The following is a 21,823-nucleotide window of genomic DNA, read 5'->3' on the forward strand; positions in this document are numbered from 1 at the left end:
TGAAATTTTTCATAATAAAATATTGAGACGAACAAGTTATGAGTGCTCAAAATGGTCATTCTTATATGTCCTAATATTTTATGACACCCAATTTGCCTAGGATACAGGATGTGCAAAGGGAAGTAGAAAACAGGGCTGGAGAGTGAGTCTGGTGCCACAGTGGGTGGGGGCTTCTATGTCCTAAGGGAGACTACCTGGCTCAGTGAACAGCATGGTACCAGGGTGAAGAATGTCCAAATCAGGCTGGGCACAGTGGCTCACACCTGTAATCCCAGCACTTTTGGAGAACGAGGCGAGTGGATCACCTGAGGTCAGAAGTTCAAGACCAACCTGGCCAATATGGCGAAAACTCGTCTCTACTAAAAATACAAAAAATTAGCCAGGCATGATGGCAGGCATCTGTAAGCCCAGCTACTCAGGAGGCTGAGGCAGGAGAATAACTTGAACCCTGGAGGCAGAGGTTGCAGTGAGCCGAGATTGTGACACTGCACTCTAGCCTGGGCAACAAGAGCAAGACTCCATCTCAAAAATACAAACAAACAAAAACAAACAAACAAAAAGAATGTCTGGGCGGGCGCAGTGGCTCACGCCTGTAATTCCAGCACTTTGGGAGGCTGAGGTGGGTGGATCACCTGAGGTCAGGAGTTCAAGACCAGCCCAGCCAATATGGTGAAACCCTGTCTCTACCAAAAATACATAAATTAGCCAGGCATGGTGGCGCACATCTGTAATCCCAGCTACTTGGGAGGCTGAGGCAGGAGAATCGCTTGAACCCGGGAGGCAGAGTTTGCAGTGAGCCGAGATCACACCATTGCACTTCAGCCTGGGCGACAGAGCAAGACTCCGTCTCAAAAAAAAAAAAAAAGGTTACTCGACTGCTCTGATCCAGCTAAAAAAGTTACTTAATCTCTTTGCTCCATGATTTCTCAACTATAATAAAGGGATAATGACAGTACCTGTCTGATAGGGATGCTCTGAGTATTTAAAGAGTTTATATATCTAAAACACAAGGCTGGGTACAGTGGCTCACATCTGTAATCTCAGCACTTTGGGAGGCCGAGGTGAGCAGATTACTTGAGGTCAGGAGTTCGAGACAAGCCTGGCCAACATGGTAAAATCCTGTCTCTACTAAAAATACAAAAATTAGCCGGGTGTGGTGGTGCACACCTGTAATCCCAGCTACTCAGGAAGCTGAGGCAGGAGAATTGCTTGAGCCCAGGAGGCGGAGGCTGCAGTGAGCTGAGATCACACCACTGCACTCTAGCCTGGGCAACAGATCAAGATTCTGTCTCAAAAAAAAAAAAAAAAAAAAAAAAAAGAGCATATATACAAAACACTTAGAACCATACCTGGCACAAAGCACAGTGTAGGTGGCAGTTGTTATGCCAGGAGGAGGAGTACCTGATGAGTTTTGAACTCAGATGGTAGCAACATGCTTGGAGAGATGCTTTAACTTGACAGCTACTGACTCCCAGATGAAGAAGTGTAAGTTTGGAGGTTAGGACACAGTTTAGGAGGCTCAAGCGTTCAGGAAACAACAGGATAAGGTAGAACAGGAGCCATGAAGATGAAAAGGAGGGATGGATTCAGGACACCTGTGGACGTAGCTCACCACTCAGCCCCTGACTGTGGGAGTGGAGGAACGTGATCAACTCCAATGATCCAGTCTGGTGCCTGGAGAACCCCCCCGTTCCATTTACAGAGAGGCAAAGTCAAAAGGAGACGTGGGTTTGGGATGGGCATGCTGGGTTTGAGGTGACTCAATATCTGGCAGAGACATTCATGACAAATAGGGGAAGGGCACTTGGAGGAGGTAACTTGGATGCATAGCAGACCCCGGCGTATTTTGACTGCCCCGTATCCACTACTCCTCTTTGGTAGTAGCAACCCCTGTTTTGGAACCCTGAATCCAGTCCACGCATGGGGAGGGCTCTTTAATCAGGGGTACTGCCCTCACCTATCAGGGATAGGCCCATGACCCAAGCAAGCCACACTGAGATGTTCCTGCTCTGAATGTGAATCATGAACAGAGTGGCCAAAGGCTGAAAACATTTTTGTGGGCTGTGCTGTCCAGGGAAGAGAATGGAGCAGTTCCTGCTGCTGAGATACCCTCACAGCTGTCTGATTCTTGACAGTTCCAAGCTGGTCCTTCAGCTTTCCCTGTCACTGAGTGTGGGGCTCCTTGGCCTTCTCCTAAGTTCCCCTCTTGTTTGAGTCAGCTCAAGTCGGTTGCTGTTGCTTGCAACCCAAGAATTCAATGGGTTCAATGACACTGAACAGCACTGGGAGAGGCTGCATACAGGATCACCCAGGGAAGGGCATGGAGAAAGAAAATCCTGAAAAAGGCTGGAGTGAGGGGCAGCAGGGGGTCATTCACAAAGCATGGACAACGAGGTCAAATATGCTGGCTCTGCTCTGTTAGCTGAATGACACTCAGCCTATCTCTCTGAGCCTCATTCTACATCTAACACATCAATTTCATGGAGCTACCATTAAAATCACAAGGGATGACCTGCACTTTGGCTCACACCTGTAATCCCAGCACTTTGGGAGGCCAAGGTGGGAGGATTGCTTGAATCCAGGAGTTTGAAACCAGCCTGGACAACATAGTGAGACCTTGTCTCTACAAAACTAAAAAATTAACCAGGTGTGGTGGTGTATCCCTGAAGTCACAGCTACTTAGTGGGGGGCTGAGGCAGGAGGATCGCTGGAGCCCAGGAGGTCAAGACTGCAGTGAGCTATGATCACTCCACTGCACTCCAGCCTGGGCAGCAGAGTGAGGCCCTGTCTCAAAAAACAAATGAATAAAAATGAACAAAATCCCAAGAGATGACATGTATTGTGTATCTTCCCTGCACATAGTCAGTGCTTAATACATGTCAGCTTCCTGGTCCTCTCCCCAGCCTCATCCCCTACTTAATTCTGCAAGAGCGGCATTTTCTGGAAAGCAAACCGACAAAAAGATTGTGTTAGGGTTTTTAACAGGGTAATAAAAATGTGCCCTCTTCGCAGGATGAAAACATTTGAGGATCAGTAAATTAACAGAAAAGAAAGCGGCCCTTATGGTTTTTATTCCAGTTTCAAATAAATCTAGCTACATGGCTTTCCTATGTCTTAAAAACAGAAATAACCTCAAAGAGAAAAACAATCAGAGTTTCACAGAGGATAGTGGCTTTCCTTCTAGGAAAGGGAAAATGAAGTTTCACGCCGGATAATCCCAACAGCTCTGTTCTCTACCTTCAAGCGTACACAGCCGGGCCTCCGCAGGCAGCCCAATTTTCTGAGAGCAAATTTCAGGAGAGGCTTTGACCCCAGACAGAGAAAGAGATCTTTTCTGGTTTCAATCAGGTCAAACCAAGGGTGGGGTAAGCTCCTCTCTCTAGCCAATAGCCACCCCCCGGTCTTGCCTGGCCAATCTACTCCCAACATGCCTGGCCCCTTAAGGAACAGGAAGCAGCTGGAGAGATGAAGGCCAGGGAGCGAGGGGTGAAGGGGTCTGGAATCAGGCTGGGCCCTGTCAGCCACATAGGAATCTGAATTTTGTTCTACGTGCTATTGGAAGCCAGTGGGGGAATTTAAGCAGAAGAGGGACAAGCTCTTATTTCCTTTCTATCTGGCGGTAGTGTGGAGTATATTGGAATGGGACATATTCAAAATTGGAAAATCAATTATGGATGCTTTTATTTGTGTCTTGAAGTTGTTAAAAAGAATTACTGGCCAGGCGTGGTGGCTCATGCCTCGCCTGTAATCTCAGCACTTTGGGAGGCCGAGGCAGGTGGATCATGAGGTCAGGAGTTCGAGGCCAGCCTGGCCAACATAGTGAAACCCTGTCTCTACTAAAAATACAAAAATTAGCCAGGCATGGTGGCACACGCCTGTAGTTCCAGCTACTCGGGAGGCTGAGACAGGAGAATCGCTCGAACCCCGGAGGTGGAGGTTGTGGTGAGCTGAGATCGCGCCACTGCACTCCAACCTGGGCAACAGAGCAAGACTCCATCTCAAAAAAAAAAAAAAAGAATTATTGCCAGGCCTCCTTGGCTTAAATAAACACAATACTATGTTAAAGAAAGGTCTGGGGGTGGTGCACCACAAGAAACAAAGGTTCTAGAGCAGTAGCTCTCAACTGGGTTAGGGGAATGGTGATTTTGTCACCATCCCCATTCGCATCCCAGGGGACATTTGGCAATCTCTGAAGACATTTTTGGCTATCACAAATAGTCAAATGCCTAGTCCAGATGCCTACTAGACTGGCTTCTAGGAGGTAGAGGTGCTACTAATGCTACCATGAACAGGACAGCCATCCTCAGAAAAGAATCAAACGGCCACAAACATCCAACAGTGTTGAAGTTAAGGAACCCTGTTACAGAGGTGAGTTTACTGGATTTGTATCCTAGTTCTCTCACTTAATAACTGTGTGACTTGGGGCGAGTTACTTAACCTCTCTGGGATCTTCTCCACCCTTAAGCCCAATGCCTTTTCCTGCTACCAAGAAGTAGAAAAGGAAAACTGAAAGGCTGTCTATCCCACCTACCTTACAAGTAGGAAGACCTGCCTGGTATAGCCAGGGAGAGGAGAGGATAAAAAACAGGATAAGAGGCTTTTCCTGTGCAGCCAGCAGAAAGAGGTACCATCTATTTCTAAGTCTCCTCTCTCCCGCCATGGGAAATTAAGAAAGCATGAGGAAAGCTTTAGCAAAAGGAATCCAGCACACTGGCTTTGAAATAGACAGAGCCAGGTTCAATTATCTCCACCAAGTAGAAGTTGAAAGTGACCTTGAGCAACTTAACCTAAATTTTCATTAACTGTAAAATATGAGTTATCCTTATAATAGTAAAGAATAACTAATTTAGTCAATCATTTCAAGAGTTTATTGTCTACTCTGTGTCAGGTAGAGAAATAAATTGTGCAAAGCATCAAGTTAGACCCCTGGCACGTAACAAACATTCGATAAACAGTATCTTTTTAAAAAATATATCCTTCTGATTTCAAAATGTGTTCACTATAAACTTGTGGAATATACAGTATAGTAGACATATGTTTATCTGCTCAGCATTCCTTTCTTTGGGGAAGCAAACTGTTCCATTTCTATAAAAGCTCTCCTTGGCCCACGTTCACCCCCACAGGCATGCAACCCAGCTGCACCCAATTAGAATATTCCATTCTTCTGGCCACATGCCCAGGAATGGACATGTGAACCAAGCTGAGACAATCGGACTCTTCCCTGGGCTTTTTCTGGAATCCCAAGATCTAAAGACTACATGAGCATTGCAGAAGGCCATCTTGTTACCATCTGGGCAGAGCCAGTCTGAAAACGGAGCCAGAGACAGAGGATAGAGACATAGTCAAAGACCTGCTGACGTGATCTGAGTCCCTGGATCCAGCCCTACCTGAAGCTGGTTTGACCCTTGGACTCACAAGTTATAAAAGTCAATAAATGCCCTTTCCTTAAGTGAGACTAAGTTAAATTTCTGTCACTTACAACGAAAAGGGGTCAGAATAAGATAAACAGGAAATCATGGTAAGTAAAAGAAATCACCCCTAATCTCAAAACCCAGAGAAACCACCATGACCTTCAAATGTGTGGTCCTCCCAGGTTTTATTGTGGTGATTGTTTGCTTTGTTTCATTTGTATGTTTTGGGAATGACTGGGGTGATTATTTTTAAAATATGAAAATAGGCTTTCAAACCAGACCCCCCTGGGCTTGAATCCTGACTCTGTCCTTTACATAGCTGTGCGGCTTTAGAAGGTTACCCAATCTCTCTGATACATGGAACATATATAGTTATGTTCTCCTTTTCTTAAAGTTGTAAGTTGACATTTTAAGTGAGAAAAAAATAGAAAGGTAACAGTTGGAAAACATAAAGGAAACAGACAAATTTAAGGAAAAAAAAGACTAAGCTTCCTGCACTGTTCATTCTTTATTACACTAGAATGATGGGCTCCAAGCAAACACTGAAGGGATGGGAAGGTGCTGGTTGAAAGATCTAAGCACTTTCCAAGGGTTTTTTTATTTGATTAATGAAAAGGATGAGAATAGTGTTTCCAGATTTAAAACAAAACCAAAAAACTGGTAAAACAGTTCTCATGGCTGCAACTGGATCAGCCATGTGATACATCAAAAGGTATGTGTTATTGATTAATTATCAAAGTTCATAAAACTTTATTTCTATTACAGCAGATTATTCGTGGATGTTGTTAAAATAACTTTGCTTACTCATCGATATGGAATTATCAAAGCTCATGAAACTTTTCTTCTATTACAGCAGATTATTCGTGGATGTTGTTAAAATAACTTTGCTCACTCATTGATATGGAATTATCAAAGCTTATGAAACTTCTCTTCTATTACAGCAGATTATTCGTGGATGTTGTTAAAATAACTTTGCTTACTCATCGATATGGAATTATCAAAGCTTATGAAACTTCTCTTCTATTACAGCAGATTATTCGTGGATGTTGTTAAAATAACTTTGCTCACTCATTGATATGGAATTATCAAAGCTCATGAAACTTCTCTATTACAGCAGATTATTCACAGATGTTGTTAAAATAACTTTGCTCACTCATTGACATGGTTTGGCTCTGTGTCCCCACCCAAATCTCATCTCAAATTATAATCCCCATAATCCCCACATGTGGAGGGAGGGCCTGGTGGGAGGTGATAGGATCATGAAGGCAGTTTTCCCCATGCTGTCCTTATTATTGTGAGTGAGTTCTCACGAGATCTGATGGTTTTATAAGGGCTGTTCCCCCTCACTCTCTCTCTTTCCTGCCACCTTGTGAAAGAGGTACGTACTTCTCCTTCCACCATGATTGTAAGTTTCCTGAGGCCTCCCCAGCCATGTGGAACTGTGAGTCAATTAAACCTCTTTCCTTTGTAAATTACCCAGTCTCAGGTATGTCTCCTTTTTTTTCTTTTCTTTTCTTTTTTCTTTTTTTTTTTTTTTTTGAGACGGAGTTTCACTGTGTCACCCAGGCTGGGGTGCAACGGTGCAATCTCAGCTCACTCCACCTTCCACATTCAAAGGATTCTCCTGCCTCAGCCTCCCGAGTAGCTGAGATTACAGGAGCATGCCACCACGCCCGGCTCATTTTTATATTATTAATAGAGACAGGGTTTCGCCATCTTGGCCAGGCTGGTCTTGAACTCCTGACCTCAAGTGATCTGCCTGCCTCGGCCTTCCAAAGTGCTGGGATTACAGGCGTGAGTCACCGCACCCGGCCTCAGGTATTTCTTTATAGCAGTGTGAAAATGGATGAATACTTTCATAATATAGTAACTTCATTCACTTTTACTTTCTTAAGTACAAGATAAAGGACTAGCATTAGAGCATAAGCCATCATTGAGCAAAGTCCATAAAGACCGCACCTGATGTATCAATTAGCTGTGCTTATGACAAATTATTGCAGTGCTTTCCTCCTCTGAAAGGTTTGGGGTTCCATCAAAACCTGGGGATGCTAAATGCACATGTGTAAAAATCATCCATCCTGTGTTGTGAGAGGAAAAGTTTAACAGTTGGTACTCTGTAGAATACATAACTGAGAAAGCAATGGTAGAGTTCAAATGGTACCATCTGCAAATAACAAGGAATGGTACTCATGGCCTTGGATGACCACACTAATGTACGGAATACAAACCAAAGAAGAGACTTTTCATATTTTGAGCCAAAATGAAACTCTATTCATTGTATCACTCGGACAAACAGAATGAGAAATACTGGAATGGAAGGAAACGCCTTGTGTAAAACAAACACAGCTAAGAGAAGGCAGCAGGGAACAGACTGTGGATATAGTAGTCAGACTATATAGGAATCTAAGAATCTCAATTTCAAGATTCAGTTTTGAGGAGCTGAGTCAATATTTAAAGGAAAAAAGAAAACCCAGTACATTGTGTTGTTTTGAGAGTGACCGACCTTCTCCGACACTGGCCCTCGGGATGAACCCTCCAGGTCCTCATGTACACGATCCAGCAACCAGAGCAGGAATTCCAGGGCGTCGTGCTGGGAATTGCCCTGGAACTGAGAGCCGTACTTGGAAACTGCATTCTGAAAGGAAAAAAGGAAATCCAGAGGTGAATTTGGCCCTTTATACAACCAAATGAAGGCTCTATGAGCACCAGGTCTACCGAGTGGTCATTATTCAGCCCTGACCTGGGATGACAGCACCCAAACAGCCGGGGTAGAAATGTTCTTTGAAGCCAAAGCCCGTCCTTTTGGGGCAATGTCCCCAAATGGTATGAGGGTCTCTGTATATGGGAGAAGACATTTTCTTCCCAGAGGACTGCTGATGTGTATCCTATCCTTTGAAAACCCACAGGGTGGTCTCTGTTGAATATTTTGATGCTGTTGAACATCTGACCCACCGAAGCTCTCTTCCTGTGACTGCTGGGGCATGATGCTCCACTAGCCTTCCCTCCATTGGTCTATTCTCAGGCTCTCTCTCTCTGTTCACCCAGATGGTGAACAGCCTTCTAGCTCTACTTGCTCTCCTTCGCTGATTTCATTCATTCTCATAGCTTCAACTCTTTCTTCTTTCAGAATACCCACATTTGCAGTGAAGTTGATTTCCTTAAATACCATGCATGTAGCTCCTCTACTGCCTCTTTCTAAGATGTATGAAATTTAAGGATACAAACTTGTTTCTGTGGTTAGGGCATCAAACGGTTGAGCCAGCCCTTCACTCCTTTGATAAATATGTATTGAGTGCCAGCCACACGCCAGGCACTATTCTAGGGACCAGGATAAAACAGTGAACAAAACAGATGAAGACTCACTGCCCTCGTGGTGTTTGCATTCCTGGTACCCCTTGTGCTGTCCTTCTGTTAAATTGTGTAGCACCTTTGTCATTTTCTGTATAAATGCGCATTCCAGCTTTTTAAAAGTTTATTGCAAAGAGTAATATATGCACATACTAAAAAACAGTAATTCAATAAAAAAAGGATTATAATGAAGTCTTCCTTCTACCTGGCCTTCATCCCATGGTATCCCTTCTCAGGAGACAGCCACTTTTAGCAGTTCCTTCAGCATCTTTCCAGGGACTTTTGCTATACATGTGTGAGCATGTGGGCATCTGGGTGTAAGCAAATCACTTGTCTGTGTGTCCACACATGCACATGACAGCACGTGATGGATGTGGGACCCACTCTTAGACTGCAGAGCCAAGCCTCCAGTCTCATCCCATGCAGGTCTGTTCTCTGTTCACACCTGCCAAAGGGACTGGTCTTAACAAGACTGAGGACCAGGACAATCCTTACCACTGCCAATCAAATCAGGCGGCCTGGGCTTTTTTTTTTTTTTTTTTCCTTTATTTCTTTTAATTTTCCCTTGAGATTTAAAGGAGACTTTAGAGGCCAGGTGCAGTGGCTCATGCCTGTAATCCCAGCAATTTGGGAGGCCAAGGCAGGTGGATCACTTTAAGTCAGGAGTTCGACACCAGCCAGGCCAATATAGTGAAACCCTGTCTATACTACAAATACAAAAATTAGCTGGGCGTGGTGGTACACGTCTGAAATCCCAGTTACTTAGGAGACTGAGGCAGGAGAATCGCCTGAACCTGGGAGGTAGAGGTTGCAGTGAGGAGAGATTGCACCACTGTACTCCAGCCTGGGTGGCACAGTGAGACTCTGTCTCAAAAAAATAAAACTAAAAATAAAGGAGACTTCAGGATGAGACAAAGCAAAAATGCAAGATTTAATTAACTGAAATGCTGGTTCTGAGTCTTTTTGTTTTTTTAAGACAGTGTTTCACTCTTGTTGCCCAGGCTAGAGTGCAATGGCGTGATCTCAGCTCACTCCAACCTCCACCTATGGGTTCAAGTGATTCTCCTGCCTCAGCCTCCCAAGTAGCTGGGTTTACAGGTGCCTGCCACCACACCCAGCTAATGTTTGTATTTTTAGTAGAGATGAGGTTTCACCATGTTGTCCAGGCTGATCTCGAACTCCTGACCTCAGGTGATCCTGCCCGCCTCGGTCTGCCCAAGTGTGGCTCTGAGTCTTTATGTCAATCACATTAGTTTGGATTCTTCCCCCAGGCTTCTCTGCATGTTGATTCCCAAGTAGGGCTACCAGATTTAGTAAATAAAAATACAAGATACCCAGTTAGATTTGAATTTCACATAAACAATGAATATGTTTTTAGTAGAAATATGTCCCATGCAATATTTGGGACGTGTTTATACTAAAAAGTTATTCATTTTTTATCTGCAATTAAAAGTCAGCGGGGCATGGTATATTTTTCATCTGGCAACCCTACCCCCAAACAACCCTCAAACCTATTCTCTTCTGGGTGAGCAGCCAGCCCTTCCAACTCAAAATCTCTAAAACCAGCTCATCCTTTTAATGTAGGTGTCATCTTTCAGGTTCTCCTTCAGATCGGTCAGCTGTTAAGCAGTCTGGATGCTGGCTCCCAAATGTGTCCGCCCTTCCCCTATAGAAGAGTCTCATTCCAACTGTTGAGTTCCACCTACAGCTGACCCAGACAACAATATCTACCTAAGGAGGGGCCCAGCCCCTAGGTTTTCCCTTTGCCAACCCACTGACTTCATGGTAGACCAGACCAATTTTCCTACAGCTTGGCTGAATATTGTCATGCTCTGACTCTAAATCATTCCTTACTCTCCTGCTCACCACCAAATAGTCCAAGCACCCTCTGTGGTTCAGCCCCATACCATATCACTCCATGTTTCAAAGCTCCAGGTAAGTAAGCCACTAGCTGCCCCAAACACGCTTTCCTACTTCTACAGTCTAGACCTTTACTTTTTTTTTTCTTTTTTTGAAATGGAGTTTTGCTCTTGTTGCCCAGCTGGAGTGCAACGGCACGACCTCGGCTCACTGCAACCTCGGTCTCCCAGGTTCAAACGATTCTCCTGCCTCAGCCTCCTGAGTAGCTGGGATTACAGGGGCCTGCCACCACACCTGGCTAATTTTTGTATTTTTAGTAAAGATGGGGCCGGGCGCGGTGGCTCACGCTTGTAATCCCAGCACTTTGGGAGGCCGAGGCGGGCGGATCACGAGGTCAGGAGATCGAGACCACGGTGAAACCCCGTCTCTACTAAAAATACAAAAAAATTAGCCGGGCGTGGTGGCGGGCGCCTGTAGTCCCAGCTATTCGGAGAGGCTGAGGCAGGAGAATGGCGTGAACCCGGGAGGTGGAGCTTGCAGTGAGCCAAGATTGCGCCACTGCACTCCAGCCTGGGCGACAGAGCGAGACTCCGTCTCAAAAAAAAAAAAAAAAAAAAAAGTAAAGATGGGGTTTCACCATGTTGGCCAGGCTAGTCTTAAACTCCTGACCTCAGATGATCCACCCACCTCGGCCTCCCAAAGTGCTGGGATTACAGGCATGAGCCACCATACCTGGCTTAGACCTTTGCTTTTGTTCTTCCTTCCATGTGAAATCCATTCCTCTCCAGTTAATCATGATGATCCTTTAAGCCTGACACTCTTCATCTTAGCCTGGCTATAGTACCTGACAACCTTTTCAGAAAGGAGGTGACAACTTCAAGAAGCAAGACAAGATAGGGCCTTAAAAATGTCCCTCTCCATAAACAGCAATTCCACTTTTGGGGATTTTGCCTTAGGAAATGAGAGATACAAGCAGAGATGTCTGTATATATCAAAGTTATCTGGGTGAAAACTTATGACATACTCAGATGGCCTTAAAATTTATGACTGATGAAATACAAATGATAAAGAAAATAATAATCTGGTCATAAGAAGAAAAAAATGCAAAAATACATATTTGAGATTGTTTTATGTATTTATTTATAGATTGAAAAACAAAAGACCAGAAAATACATGGCAAAATAGTAGCAAATGGCTATCATAGAAAAATGGGAACATGAGCAATTTTTAAATTTTCATTTGTAAATGACAAAGTTTTTAACAGTGAACATTGTTCTTTGTCTTTTTCCAGTTGTAAAGTATTTGGCAGGTATTTCTCAGAATTTTTTTTAATAACCTATTGATGACTACAGAAGACATTCCCTTAGAAAGTCTGTGGAAACAGGCCGGGGGTGGTGGCTCACACCTGTAATCCCAGCACTTTGGGAGGCCAAGGCAGGCGGGAAATGAGGTCAGGAGATTGAACCCATCCTGGCTACCAAGGTGAAACCCCGTCTCTACTAAAACTACAAAAAATTAGCCGGGCGTGGTGGTGGGCACCTGTAGTCCCAGCTACTCGGGAGGCTGAGGCAGGTGAATCACTCGAACCCAAAAGATGGAGGTTGCAGTAAGCCGAGATTGCGCCACTGCACTCCAGCCTGGGCGACAGAGTGAGACTCCATCTCAAAAAAAGAAGGAAAAAAAAAAGAAAAGAAAGTCTATGGAAACATAACTAGAACTGCACAAAGCAGTTCCCAAACAGTTAACTAGCTTGGGAAGAATGAACTGCAATATTTGGTTACTTATCTCACATCTTTTTTTTTTTTTTTTTTTTTTTTTGCACTAAGAGCTTGCTGTATTGACCAGGCTGGTCTTGAACTCCTGGCCTCAAGAGGTCCTCCCATCTCGGCCTCCCAAAGTGCTGGGATTACAGGCATGAGCCACCGTGCTCAGCCCTAGATTTGGTTATTTCTGTCCTTCAACATGGCGTAACTCTATCTGTATGTATGTTTTATTTCCCAAACATTGATAATTTTTAACATTTCTTATTAAAATTATTCCTAGTTATTTCATATTTCTGGTTGTTTTCTGAATACAAATCTAATTTTATATGTTCTAAATGATTATTCCTTTGATTTTCTACCTTCTATGTGGTGTCATTAATGACAGTAATAAAGCTAAAATAAGGATTTCTACAATGATTTAGCAATTTTCTTTCTAATATTTTTTACTCCATTTCCATTTTATGTCTTACTGTTTTGTCCAGAACTTCCAAAACACAAGAGTGGTGAAGAAGGCATCCTTGTTTTTAAAAAGCCATGTCTCCAGTATATCACTGTAGATGTAAAATTTATGCTTAAGCACATAAGCTAATATAAATTCCGGATGGCTAAAATTTTTAATATAACCATAGAAAAGCTGGTACACAAAATCAAATATTTATCATAACATCTGATATAAATAAATCTAAATCTTCCAATATTGGGGTAGGGGGAAGAAGGAGACAGTTTTGATTAAATATTTGTAGCAAATATGACAAGAACTAAGGAACTTACAGAAACATAAAAACATTGAGACTAAAGCAGAATAGATAGATGCATAAGAACATTGAGCAGATGGGCCGGGTAAAGTGGCTCATGGGTCAGGAGTTCGAGACCAGCCTGGCCAACATGGTGAAACCGTGTCTCTACCACAAATACAAAAATTAGCCGGGCGTGGTGGCACGCGCCTGTAGTCCCAGCTACTCAGAAGGCTGAGGCAGGAGAACGGCTTGAACTCAGGAGGCAGAGGTTGCAGTGAGCCGAGATTGCGCCACTGCTGCACTCTAGCCTGGGTGACAGAGCGAGACTCTGTCTCAAAAAAAAAAAAAAAGAACATTGAACAGATGCTTCCAAGAGCAGACTCGCAACTAGTAAAGAAACAAGGAAAAATCCTCCACCTCGCTCCTAATCAAAGAAATAAAAAATAAAAAACTATTTTTAGAAGTTTAGAAGATAATACTATTTCTTAGGACGCAAAGGCACAAGGGCAATATAATGAACTTCAGTGACTCAAGGGGAAGGGTAGGAGGTGGGTGAAGGATGAAAGACTGCACACTGGGTCCAGTGCCCGTCGCTTGGGTGCACCAAAGTCTCTGAAATCACTACTAAAGAGTTTATCCATGTAACCAAATACTGCCTGTTCCCCAAAAACCTATTAAAATATTTAAAAATATACTATTTCTTTTTGTTCAATAAATTAATAATAAGGGATGAAGATTTATTAGACAGCCTGGTGATTATAGTTAATAATAATATATTATATACTTGAAAATTGCCAAGGGAATGGATCACAAATGTTCTCACCACAAAAACGTAGGTATGTTGCCTGGGCGCAGTGGCTCACACCTGTAATCCCAGCACTTTGGGAGGCCGAGGCAGGCGGATCACTTGGGGTCAGGAGTTTGAGACCAGCATGGCCAACATGGCAAAACCCCATGTCTACTAAAAATACAAAAAAATAGGTGGGCATGGTGGTGCACGTCTGTAATCCCAGCTACTTGGGAGGCTGAGGCAGGAGAATCGCCTGAACCCAGAAAGTGGAGGTTGCAGTGAGCCGAGATAGCACCCCTGCACTCCAGCCTGGCCGACAGAGTGAGACTCCGTCTCAACCACAAAAACAACAACAAAAACTCAATATTTAAAAGTGAGATGGTGACTACACAGGTTCACACATTTGTTAAAACTTCCTAAATTTTATACTTATAATGGGTACATTTCACTGTATATAGTTTAGACCTCAATAAAGTTTATTTAAAAAGTAAAAATAGAAACATAATAAAACAGTCATACTTTTGCTTTGACTATGTAATTCCATTTGTAGGAATTAAGCTTATGGGAATAATCACAGCTGAGGACAATGATTTAAATACAAGAAACTTCAACACAGTATAATACTGGAAAATGGAAACTCCATTTCCATTTTATGTCTTACTGTTTTGTCCAGAACTTACAAAACATAAGAGTGGTGAAGAAGGCATCCTTGTTTTTAAAAAGCCATGTCTCCAGTATATCACTGTAGATCTAAAATTGATGCTTAAGCACATAAGGTAATATAAATTCTGGATGGCTAAAATTTTTAATATAACCATAGATCTCCATAAAGAATTGGTTAATTTAATAACATATTAATTGTTAAAGACTTATTTATTAATGATTGTTGTGTATTATTAAGACTAGGAAAATGTCTTGTAACAATGCTTAAATGAGAAAAGCAGGATATAAAACTAAAATTTTCTATTGTTTTTATATACCTTTATATATGTCAGTATATTTACAATGGTTATCTCTAGGGGTTAAAATTACAGATCTCTTTTTTTTTTTACATTTTAATTTTTTTTTTTTTTTACAATGTGCAACATTTAATTACATCATTAGAAAAGCACAGAAAATCAAATATTGCATGTTCTCACTTATAAGTGGGAGCTAAATCTTGGGTACACGTGGACATAAGGAAGGGAGCAATAGACACTGGGGACTCTAAAAGGAAGGAGGGAGGCAGCGGGACAAGGGATGAAAAACTTCCTATTGAACACTACGTTCACTATCTGGGTGACAGGGTCAACAGAAGCTCAGACCTCAGCATCACACAATACACCCTTATAACAAACCTGCACATGTACCCACTGAATCTAAAATAAAAATGTAAAATTTAAAAAAAGAAAGAGAAGAAAAGAATTCTAGATAATACCACGGACAGGACTTTTCTTTCTGTTTTTCAGAGGAAGTCTCACCCTGTCACCCAGGCCAGAGTACAGTGGCACAATCTCAGCTCACTGCAACCTCCGCCTCCCAGGTTCAAGCAATTCACCTGTCTCAGCCTCCTGAGTAGCTGGGACTACAGGCACATGCCACCACGCCCGGCTAATTTTTGTGTTTGTAGTAGAGATAGGGTTTCACCATATTGGTCAGGAGGCTGAGGTAGGAGGATCGTTTGAGCCCAGGAATTGAAAACTGTAGTGAGCTATGATGACACCACTATACTCCAGCCTGGGTGACAGAGTGAGACTCTCTCTCTTAAAGAGAGAGAGAGGGCAAGGAAGGAAGGAAAGAAAGAAGGGAGGGAGAGAGAGAGAGAGAGACAGAGAGGGAGAGGGAGAGAGAGAAAGAAAAAGAGGAAGGAACGAAGGAAGGAAGGAAGGAAGGAAGGAAGGAAGGAAGGAAGGAAGGAAAAGAGAGAGAGAAAGAGAAACAGAAAGAGAAAGGAAAAGACAAGACAAGACTCCTTAAGAAAACCTTGTATGGTGTGTCTGCAACCAATTCTCCAGCCTTTCCTCCCCAGCCAAGTGGGCTTTTATTCATTTATTGAACAGAAGGTCTCTCGGCCCCACCTCCTTCCCTGGTTGGCATTCCAGTTCCCAGGTCCTGGAATGCACTCTCCCATCTTCCCAAGCCCTTCATTGACACCTAATACTTCAAAATTCAACTCAGCGGTTGGTTACCTCTCCAGGGAAGCTTTCCCTGCCCACCCCACAGGATCTTCCCCAATCCAATCACATTTTCCTCCTGTAACTGTCATAGCACCTTGTATTTGTCCTTTCTAACATGTTTCTGTTCCAATCATGTGCCTGTGTGATTATTTCATTAACATCCATTTCTACCTCTAGACCATAAGCTCCTGGAGAGCAGCCCCAGAATCTGGGTTTGTACTCATCACTCATCATGCATTCCATGCATTCCTAGTCTACTCTCTGGACATTCAATAAATATTTGTTGAACGAATGTTTCCCCATCTGTAAAATAAGAAGAGCTCACCTAGATTTCAATCCATAATATTTAAAGCCTGGATTCTGGGATCCTCCACTCCTCCCTCCAAAGCTGGCTACCCAAAAATCCCAGGAAATTCCAGATTGTATCTCCCTCATTAACATATTACAAACTTGATTATCCTTCAATTCCCTGAGGCTTACTGGGAGCTCCCAGGCCCTGGGGATTTGACAGCGGGGGGCGGGGGGGGGGGGAAGATAGGAAATTCTGGTGAGCCACTGAGGGTGATTACTAATTTCGGAGTTTTTTTGTTTTTTTTTGAGACAGAGTCTCGATCTGTCGCCCAGGCTGGAGTGCAGTGGAGCAATCTCCGCTCACTGCAAGCTCCGCCTCCCGGGTTCACGCCATTCTCCTGCCCCAGCCTCCCGAGGAGGACTACAGGCGCTCGCCACCACGCCCGGCTAATTTTTTTTTTTTTTTGTATTTTTAGTAGAGACAGGGTTTCACCGTGTTAGCCAGGATGGTCTCGATCTCCTGACCTCGTGATCCACCCGCCTCGGCCTCCCAAAGTGCTGGGATTACAGGCGTGAGCCACCGCGCCCGGCCAATTTCGGAGTTTTTCAAACTACTGCAGCCCTCTCCCATTGCTGTGGTAACTGGATGGAAATGCATCTAGCAAGAGAAAATGTACATAAAGATGACCTCCCTCCCTCCTCTAGGTTTCTGCCGGTGAGAAGGTGTCATGATAGAATAACGAACATTTCCTGTGGGGCTGGCACTGTGCTCTACATAGAACTCATTTAATACAACAACCCTATAACGAGGTAGGTACCATTATGGTTCTATATTAAAGATGAAGAAAGTTGTAGCACAGAGAGATCTGGTAACTTGCTCAAGGTCACAAAACTCCAGAGACCTTGCTCTTAACCACTATACTATACTGCCTCTTTCTTAAAAAGCAAATGTCACCAAAAAGAGACATTTAGTGACAACCATTTGACCCACTGGCTGCTGCAGAACAGTGCTTCACTAATGGAGGCAGGAGGGAGGAAGGTGGGGGTTGGCATCTCATGGGTCACATGGCAAGCACTGCTTTCTCAGGCTGAAACTCAAGAGCGGTGATGCTTGTGGAATGAACACTGACAGGTTTCCCCCTCCCCCAAGAACAACAATCACTAGTCTGTAGGGAGCTTCAGCTCTCTGCCCAGAGCTGCGGGTTTCTTCTTCTTTTTTTTTTTTTTTTTTTTTTTTCAGGAAGAAAGCCATGTGTATCAATTATCAGGAACCCTTTAATCCAACTGGGACCCCAAACGAACACCCCGTTTTAACCCCGGGTGAAGTGGTACAAACAATTTACAAAGCCTCATGACCCTGCAGCATCCCGAGTAAGTAGACCGTGATCTTGCAGACAATAAAATGCAAGCCCGTGCTCATACATTGTAGGGGATTGAATGCGCCTTAAACAAAAGGATGCCATCTCCAAAATAGCACGCTCACTGCCTTTGCTGGGCACTCAGCACGGTACCTGGCCTGCAGGTTGTCAGATTCCACTGGGCTTAGAATAAAATCCAAACTCTTTACCGTTGCCTCCTAGGTCTTACGTGATCTGGCGAACCTCATCTGCCTCCTAAGCTCCAACGCCACTCGTTTTATTTCCATGTCTCCAGTACTCAGCTCCTTTGGGTCTATGGCAATTGTACTTGCTGTTCCCCCTCCCTGGATTAGTCCTACAGCTTGCCCTGACTTCATCCTTCTCATCATTCAGATCTCAACGCAAGCATCACCTTCTTCCTCTGAGGCCTTGGCCTTCAACGTCCCATTCCCTACCCCACATCATTCCAGACTGGAAGCTCTAGAGCTGGCGTTAGAACACTGTCTGGCCCACAAGCCTTCAATACTTCAACAAATGCTTGTTGAATCCAAAAACGCAGATTACCCTTCAATCTGCCAGCTCACCCCACTCCCTCTCAAAATACCTAGGAGAATTAATTTATAAAGAAAACATAAGCAAGCGACAGCGTAACACATCGACTCAAAACAAAACCGGTAATCCGGGGCTGAACTGGTCAATGCATTTAAAGAAGGCCCCGAGAAAACCCTTTCCTGATCGTGCACACACTTTTCAAGAGGCGAAACCAGGGGGACAGGGCGGCCGGCGGCGCAGCGCTGCCTACCTTGAACTCCGCGGAAAGTTGGGGCGTGTATTCGCGAGTCCAGAGCGCGCGCACCAGCGCCGCCAGCTGCTCGGTGACCTCGGCGCGGCCCGGCGCCGCCCGGTAGCGCCCCAGCGCCAGGAACTCGGCCAGCAGGTCGGTGTTGCTGAGACACTGCACCACGGCGTTCATGAAACAGGTGTTGCCGTGGTTCTTCAAGCCCTGAGCGCCCGGCGGCCGCGCCCCATCGCCGGCAGGGAGCTGGAGCTGGGGCTGGGGTCCGGGCGGGCGCTCCTCCCCGGGGCTCCCGGGGACCGCTGGAACTGGGCCCGGGGCGCAGGCGAAGCCCCCCTCACCGTCGCCATCGCAGTGTCCCGGCTGGGGCCGGGGCGGCGAGTCCCCGGGGCGTGAGCGGCTGCCCAGCGCCAGCAGGAAGCGGCTGAACAGGCGGCGCAGGGAGCGGCGGCGGCGGGGCCGGGGCGCGAGCGGTCCCCCTCCTGCCGCGTCCCCGGGGCCCGGGTCCATGGCTGCCGCCGGCGCAGCTCCAGGCGCGGAGCCCCCGGGCCCGAGGAGGACGAGCGGCCAGCAGGCCCTACAGCTTCGCTAAGGCGCCTGGTGCCGGCTACCTGCGGGCCAGGTGTGCGGGGACGGGGCGGAGGCGGAGCCAAGGGCGGGGCAGCCCCGCCCCGCGCGGGAATCCGGCCGCACGACCAGCCCCCTCCAGGGCAGCGCCGGGCCACCCCTACCCCTGCCTGGTGCCGCCCCCGCGGCGCCGACTGGGAGTCGTCGTGGTCGGATTCCCCACCCTTCCTTACCTCGTAAACCGACAGACCTGGGTTTCGCCGCTGCTCCTGTTCCTCGAGCAGCCTTCAAGCAGTGGAAATTATGGAGAAATGAACATTCTGAAAGCGCCTAGTAAATGGCAAAGGCCTGGCTACTGCAGGAAGAGAAGGGCAAGGCAGGCATCTCCAGAGCACAGCCTCGGGCGTGGTGAGAGGCGCGCGCTGGGTGCTGTGTGGGGGTGGGGAGCGCTTTTGTGTACCGCTGGTTCCTCCGCAGGCTCAGGTGTGTGCGGACAGGTGTCGCCACCTCCTTCCAGACCGTCTGCCCCCTGGGGGAGGCAGAGCCTGTGCCCGCACCCGCCAACCCGGGACCTGAACTGGGAGCCACGTGTTGCCCTGTGAAAAAAGCCCCCGAGTGGTTGTGGTTTGCTTTTTTACACCACAGATTGGGTTAGAATCATTTTCCAAAAACGTGCGAGACTTGATCACCCTTGCTTTCATCGGCAAGGAAGGGGACTCACAGAGGTTATCGCAACGTAGGGAGGCGGCCCGATCCGTAAGCAGGGAAACCGGAACTCGACCTGGATCTATGGACTGCCAAGTTCAGGCCCTTTCCAACCTCAGTATTTGCTTACCAGGAAGTTTTCAGGCTCTCAGGCGCGCCCCCTACGCGGTTTCTGGTTCACTCCTTAAGGCACAATCCTTGTTGAATGATTGCCCAATCAGAACTAGTTTGGCCTTGCCCCGCCCTTGATTCCCTGGGTAACCCTGAGCCCCTCCCCCACCCCTCACTTTATCCCATGCAACTGTCAGGTTTATAATTAATCAGGCAAGGTCTTGCAAAATGAGTTTCTCGTCAATTTCTAGCTCAGAAAGAGATCAGCACCATGTGAGATGCAGTATTCTAACAACGCTCTGAAATGTTACTTGTTGTTTAATAAGTGATCATCATTTATTAAATATTCTTGATCCTGGCCGGGCGCGGTGGCTCACGCCTGTAATCCCAGCACCTTGGGAGGCCGAGACGGGCGGATCACCTGAGGTCAGGAGTTCGAGACCAGCCTGGCCAACATGGTGAAACCCCGTCTCGACTAAAAATACAAAATTAGCCAGGCGTGGCGGCGCATGCCTGTAATCCTAGCTACTCAGGAGGCTGAGGCAGGAGAATCGCTTGATTCAGTGAGCCAAGATCGCGCCATTGCACTCCAGCCGCGGGCGACAAGAGCTAAACTCCCTCTCAAAAAAAAAAAAAAAAAAAACTTGATCTTTTCAAACCGGGTTGCAGCAGTTACCTCATGCAAAAAAGCAGCCTTACTTAAAGGATAAATAACATGCTTAAAACATCAGACGGTACTGTGCATCGGAGACTTGTGTTCTGGAAAATGCCATTCTTTACCCCTCTCTGGAAAAAGATACCCGGTTGGGTGATTAATACACAAGGACACAAGGTCCATTTCATCACCCTTCTGGTGGAAAGCACAGAAGAAAGATGTAATGGCCAACTCCAATAAAGCATCTCTGAAATTTCATCTTTCTTTGGTAATTGTCCTGAGATCCCCAACACCACACACTTTCTTTGAGAAAGCATGCATATTTCACTCTCTACCCTGTCAGGAATTCTGCTGATGCTTTAGTACATTAGTCACTTAATTCTCACAATAACCTTTTGAGTAGGACCTTACTCTTGCTTGACAAAAGAGCAAACTGTGGCTCAGAGAATTTTTAAGAAGCCTGCCCGAGATCTGGATTTAAATCTGAGTCTAGTCTAGCTTGACCAATGAAATGACAATTAAGAAGGAAATTCATTTCACCTTATTTTTAGAGGATAATAGCAATGCCATCTGTGCACAGATCGTGAGGAAGTTCTGTGGGTTTTGCAGAGTTGCAGAAAACAAATTATAACAGAAAACCAACAACTAAGAATTTATTCAAAATGTAAAAAGTTCTAATTACAGTCTGCACAAATTATTCTTGAACATATTTCAATTTTAATATGCAATTTAAGAATATAAAATGCATTCTATAAAGAAAAAGAAAAAAACTGACTCAAGAACAAAAACAGAGCTGTTAGAAATGAAGATTAGTGTTGGAGTTATCTAAACTCAGTCTTCAACAGGACTGTGTGCAACGCCAAGGCTCAGAGACATCTCATCAGCTTCAGGAGGTATATGGGTACTTCCATCGCAAAATGGCTCCATCGGCACTTACACTAACAATATATTGATTTCCTGGACTTATGCGGATGCGTGTGATGTTGCCACTGTGTCCCACCCCAACGTGAGTCACTTCACCCTCATTATAATCCCAAACTTTCACCAGATGGTCATTTCCACCTGAAAAAGATAAACATGTATATGGCATTGCTGCAATAGAAGAGAGAGAAACAGCCCTGATTTCAAATAACTGGATCATTTTCAACATGGTCCCCATGTATCTGTCTTTATAATAACACTTTTACTTGATTATAAAAATCTATCTGTTGCAGTAAATTTGAAGAGGAGGGGGAAATACAAAGAGGTGAAATCACATTTCATCCCACTACCCAG

General features: G+C 45.2%; 2 protein-coding genes across 14 annotated transcripts in view; both read right to left on the reverse strand.

Moving 5' to 3' along the window:
* The window catches only part of USP43 (ubiquitin specific peptidase 43), an 85,064-nt gene extending 65,149 nt beyond the window's left edge, over window positions 1–19,915 (reverse strand). For 5 of the 9 annotated variants that reach the window (XM_063629447.1, XM_063629446.1, XM_063629443.1 and 2 more), the window contains exons 1-2: window positions 18,517–19,893; window positions 7,915–8,046 (exon numbers count right to left, since the gene is read on the reverse strand). In XM_063629447.1, coding sequence (XP_063485517.1) covers window positions 7,915–8,046; window positions 18,517–19,020 — 636 coding nt within the window. In that variant the 5' untranslated portion in view covers window positions 19,021–19,893. Of the gene's footprint in view, window positions 1–7,914; window positions 8,047–18,516 lie in introns of all 9 variants that reach the window. The other 4 variants (XM_055257262.2, XM_063629442.1, XM_055257272.2 and 1 more) reach the window with 4 other exon arrangements.
* Window positions 19,916–21,173: 1,258 nt separating this feature from the next.
* The window catches only part of CFAP52 (cilia and flagella associated protein 52), a 66,342-nt gene continuing 65,692 nt past the window's right edge, over window positions 21,174–21,823 (reverse strand). For 4 of the 5 annotated variants that reach the window (XM_055256009.2, XM_055256011.2, XM_055256015.2 and 1 more), the window contains one exon: window positions 21,174–21,610. In XM_055256009.2, the coding sequence (XP_055111984.2) occupies window positions 21,435–21,610 (176 nt within the window). In that variant the 3' untranslated portion in view covers window positions 21,174–21,434. The remainder of the gene's footprint in view (window positions 21,611–21,823) is intronic. The other variant, XM_055256014.2, reaches the window with a different exon arrangement.

Source organism: Symphalangus syndactylus, chromosome 20 (assembly GCF_028878055.3).
Source record: "Symphalangus syndactylus isolate Jambi chromosome 20, NHGRI_mSymSyn1-v2.1_pri, whole genome shotgun sequence".
Lineage (NCBI taxonomy): Eukaryota > Metazoa > Chordata > Mammalia > Primates > Hylobatidae > Symphalangus > Symphalangus syndactylus.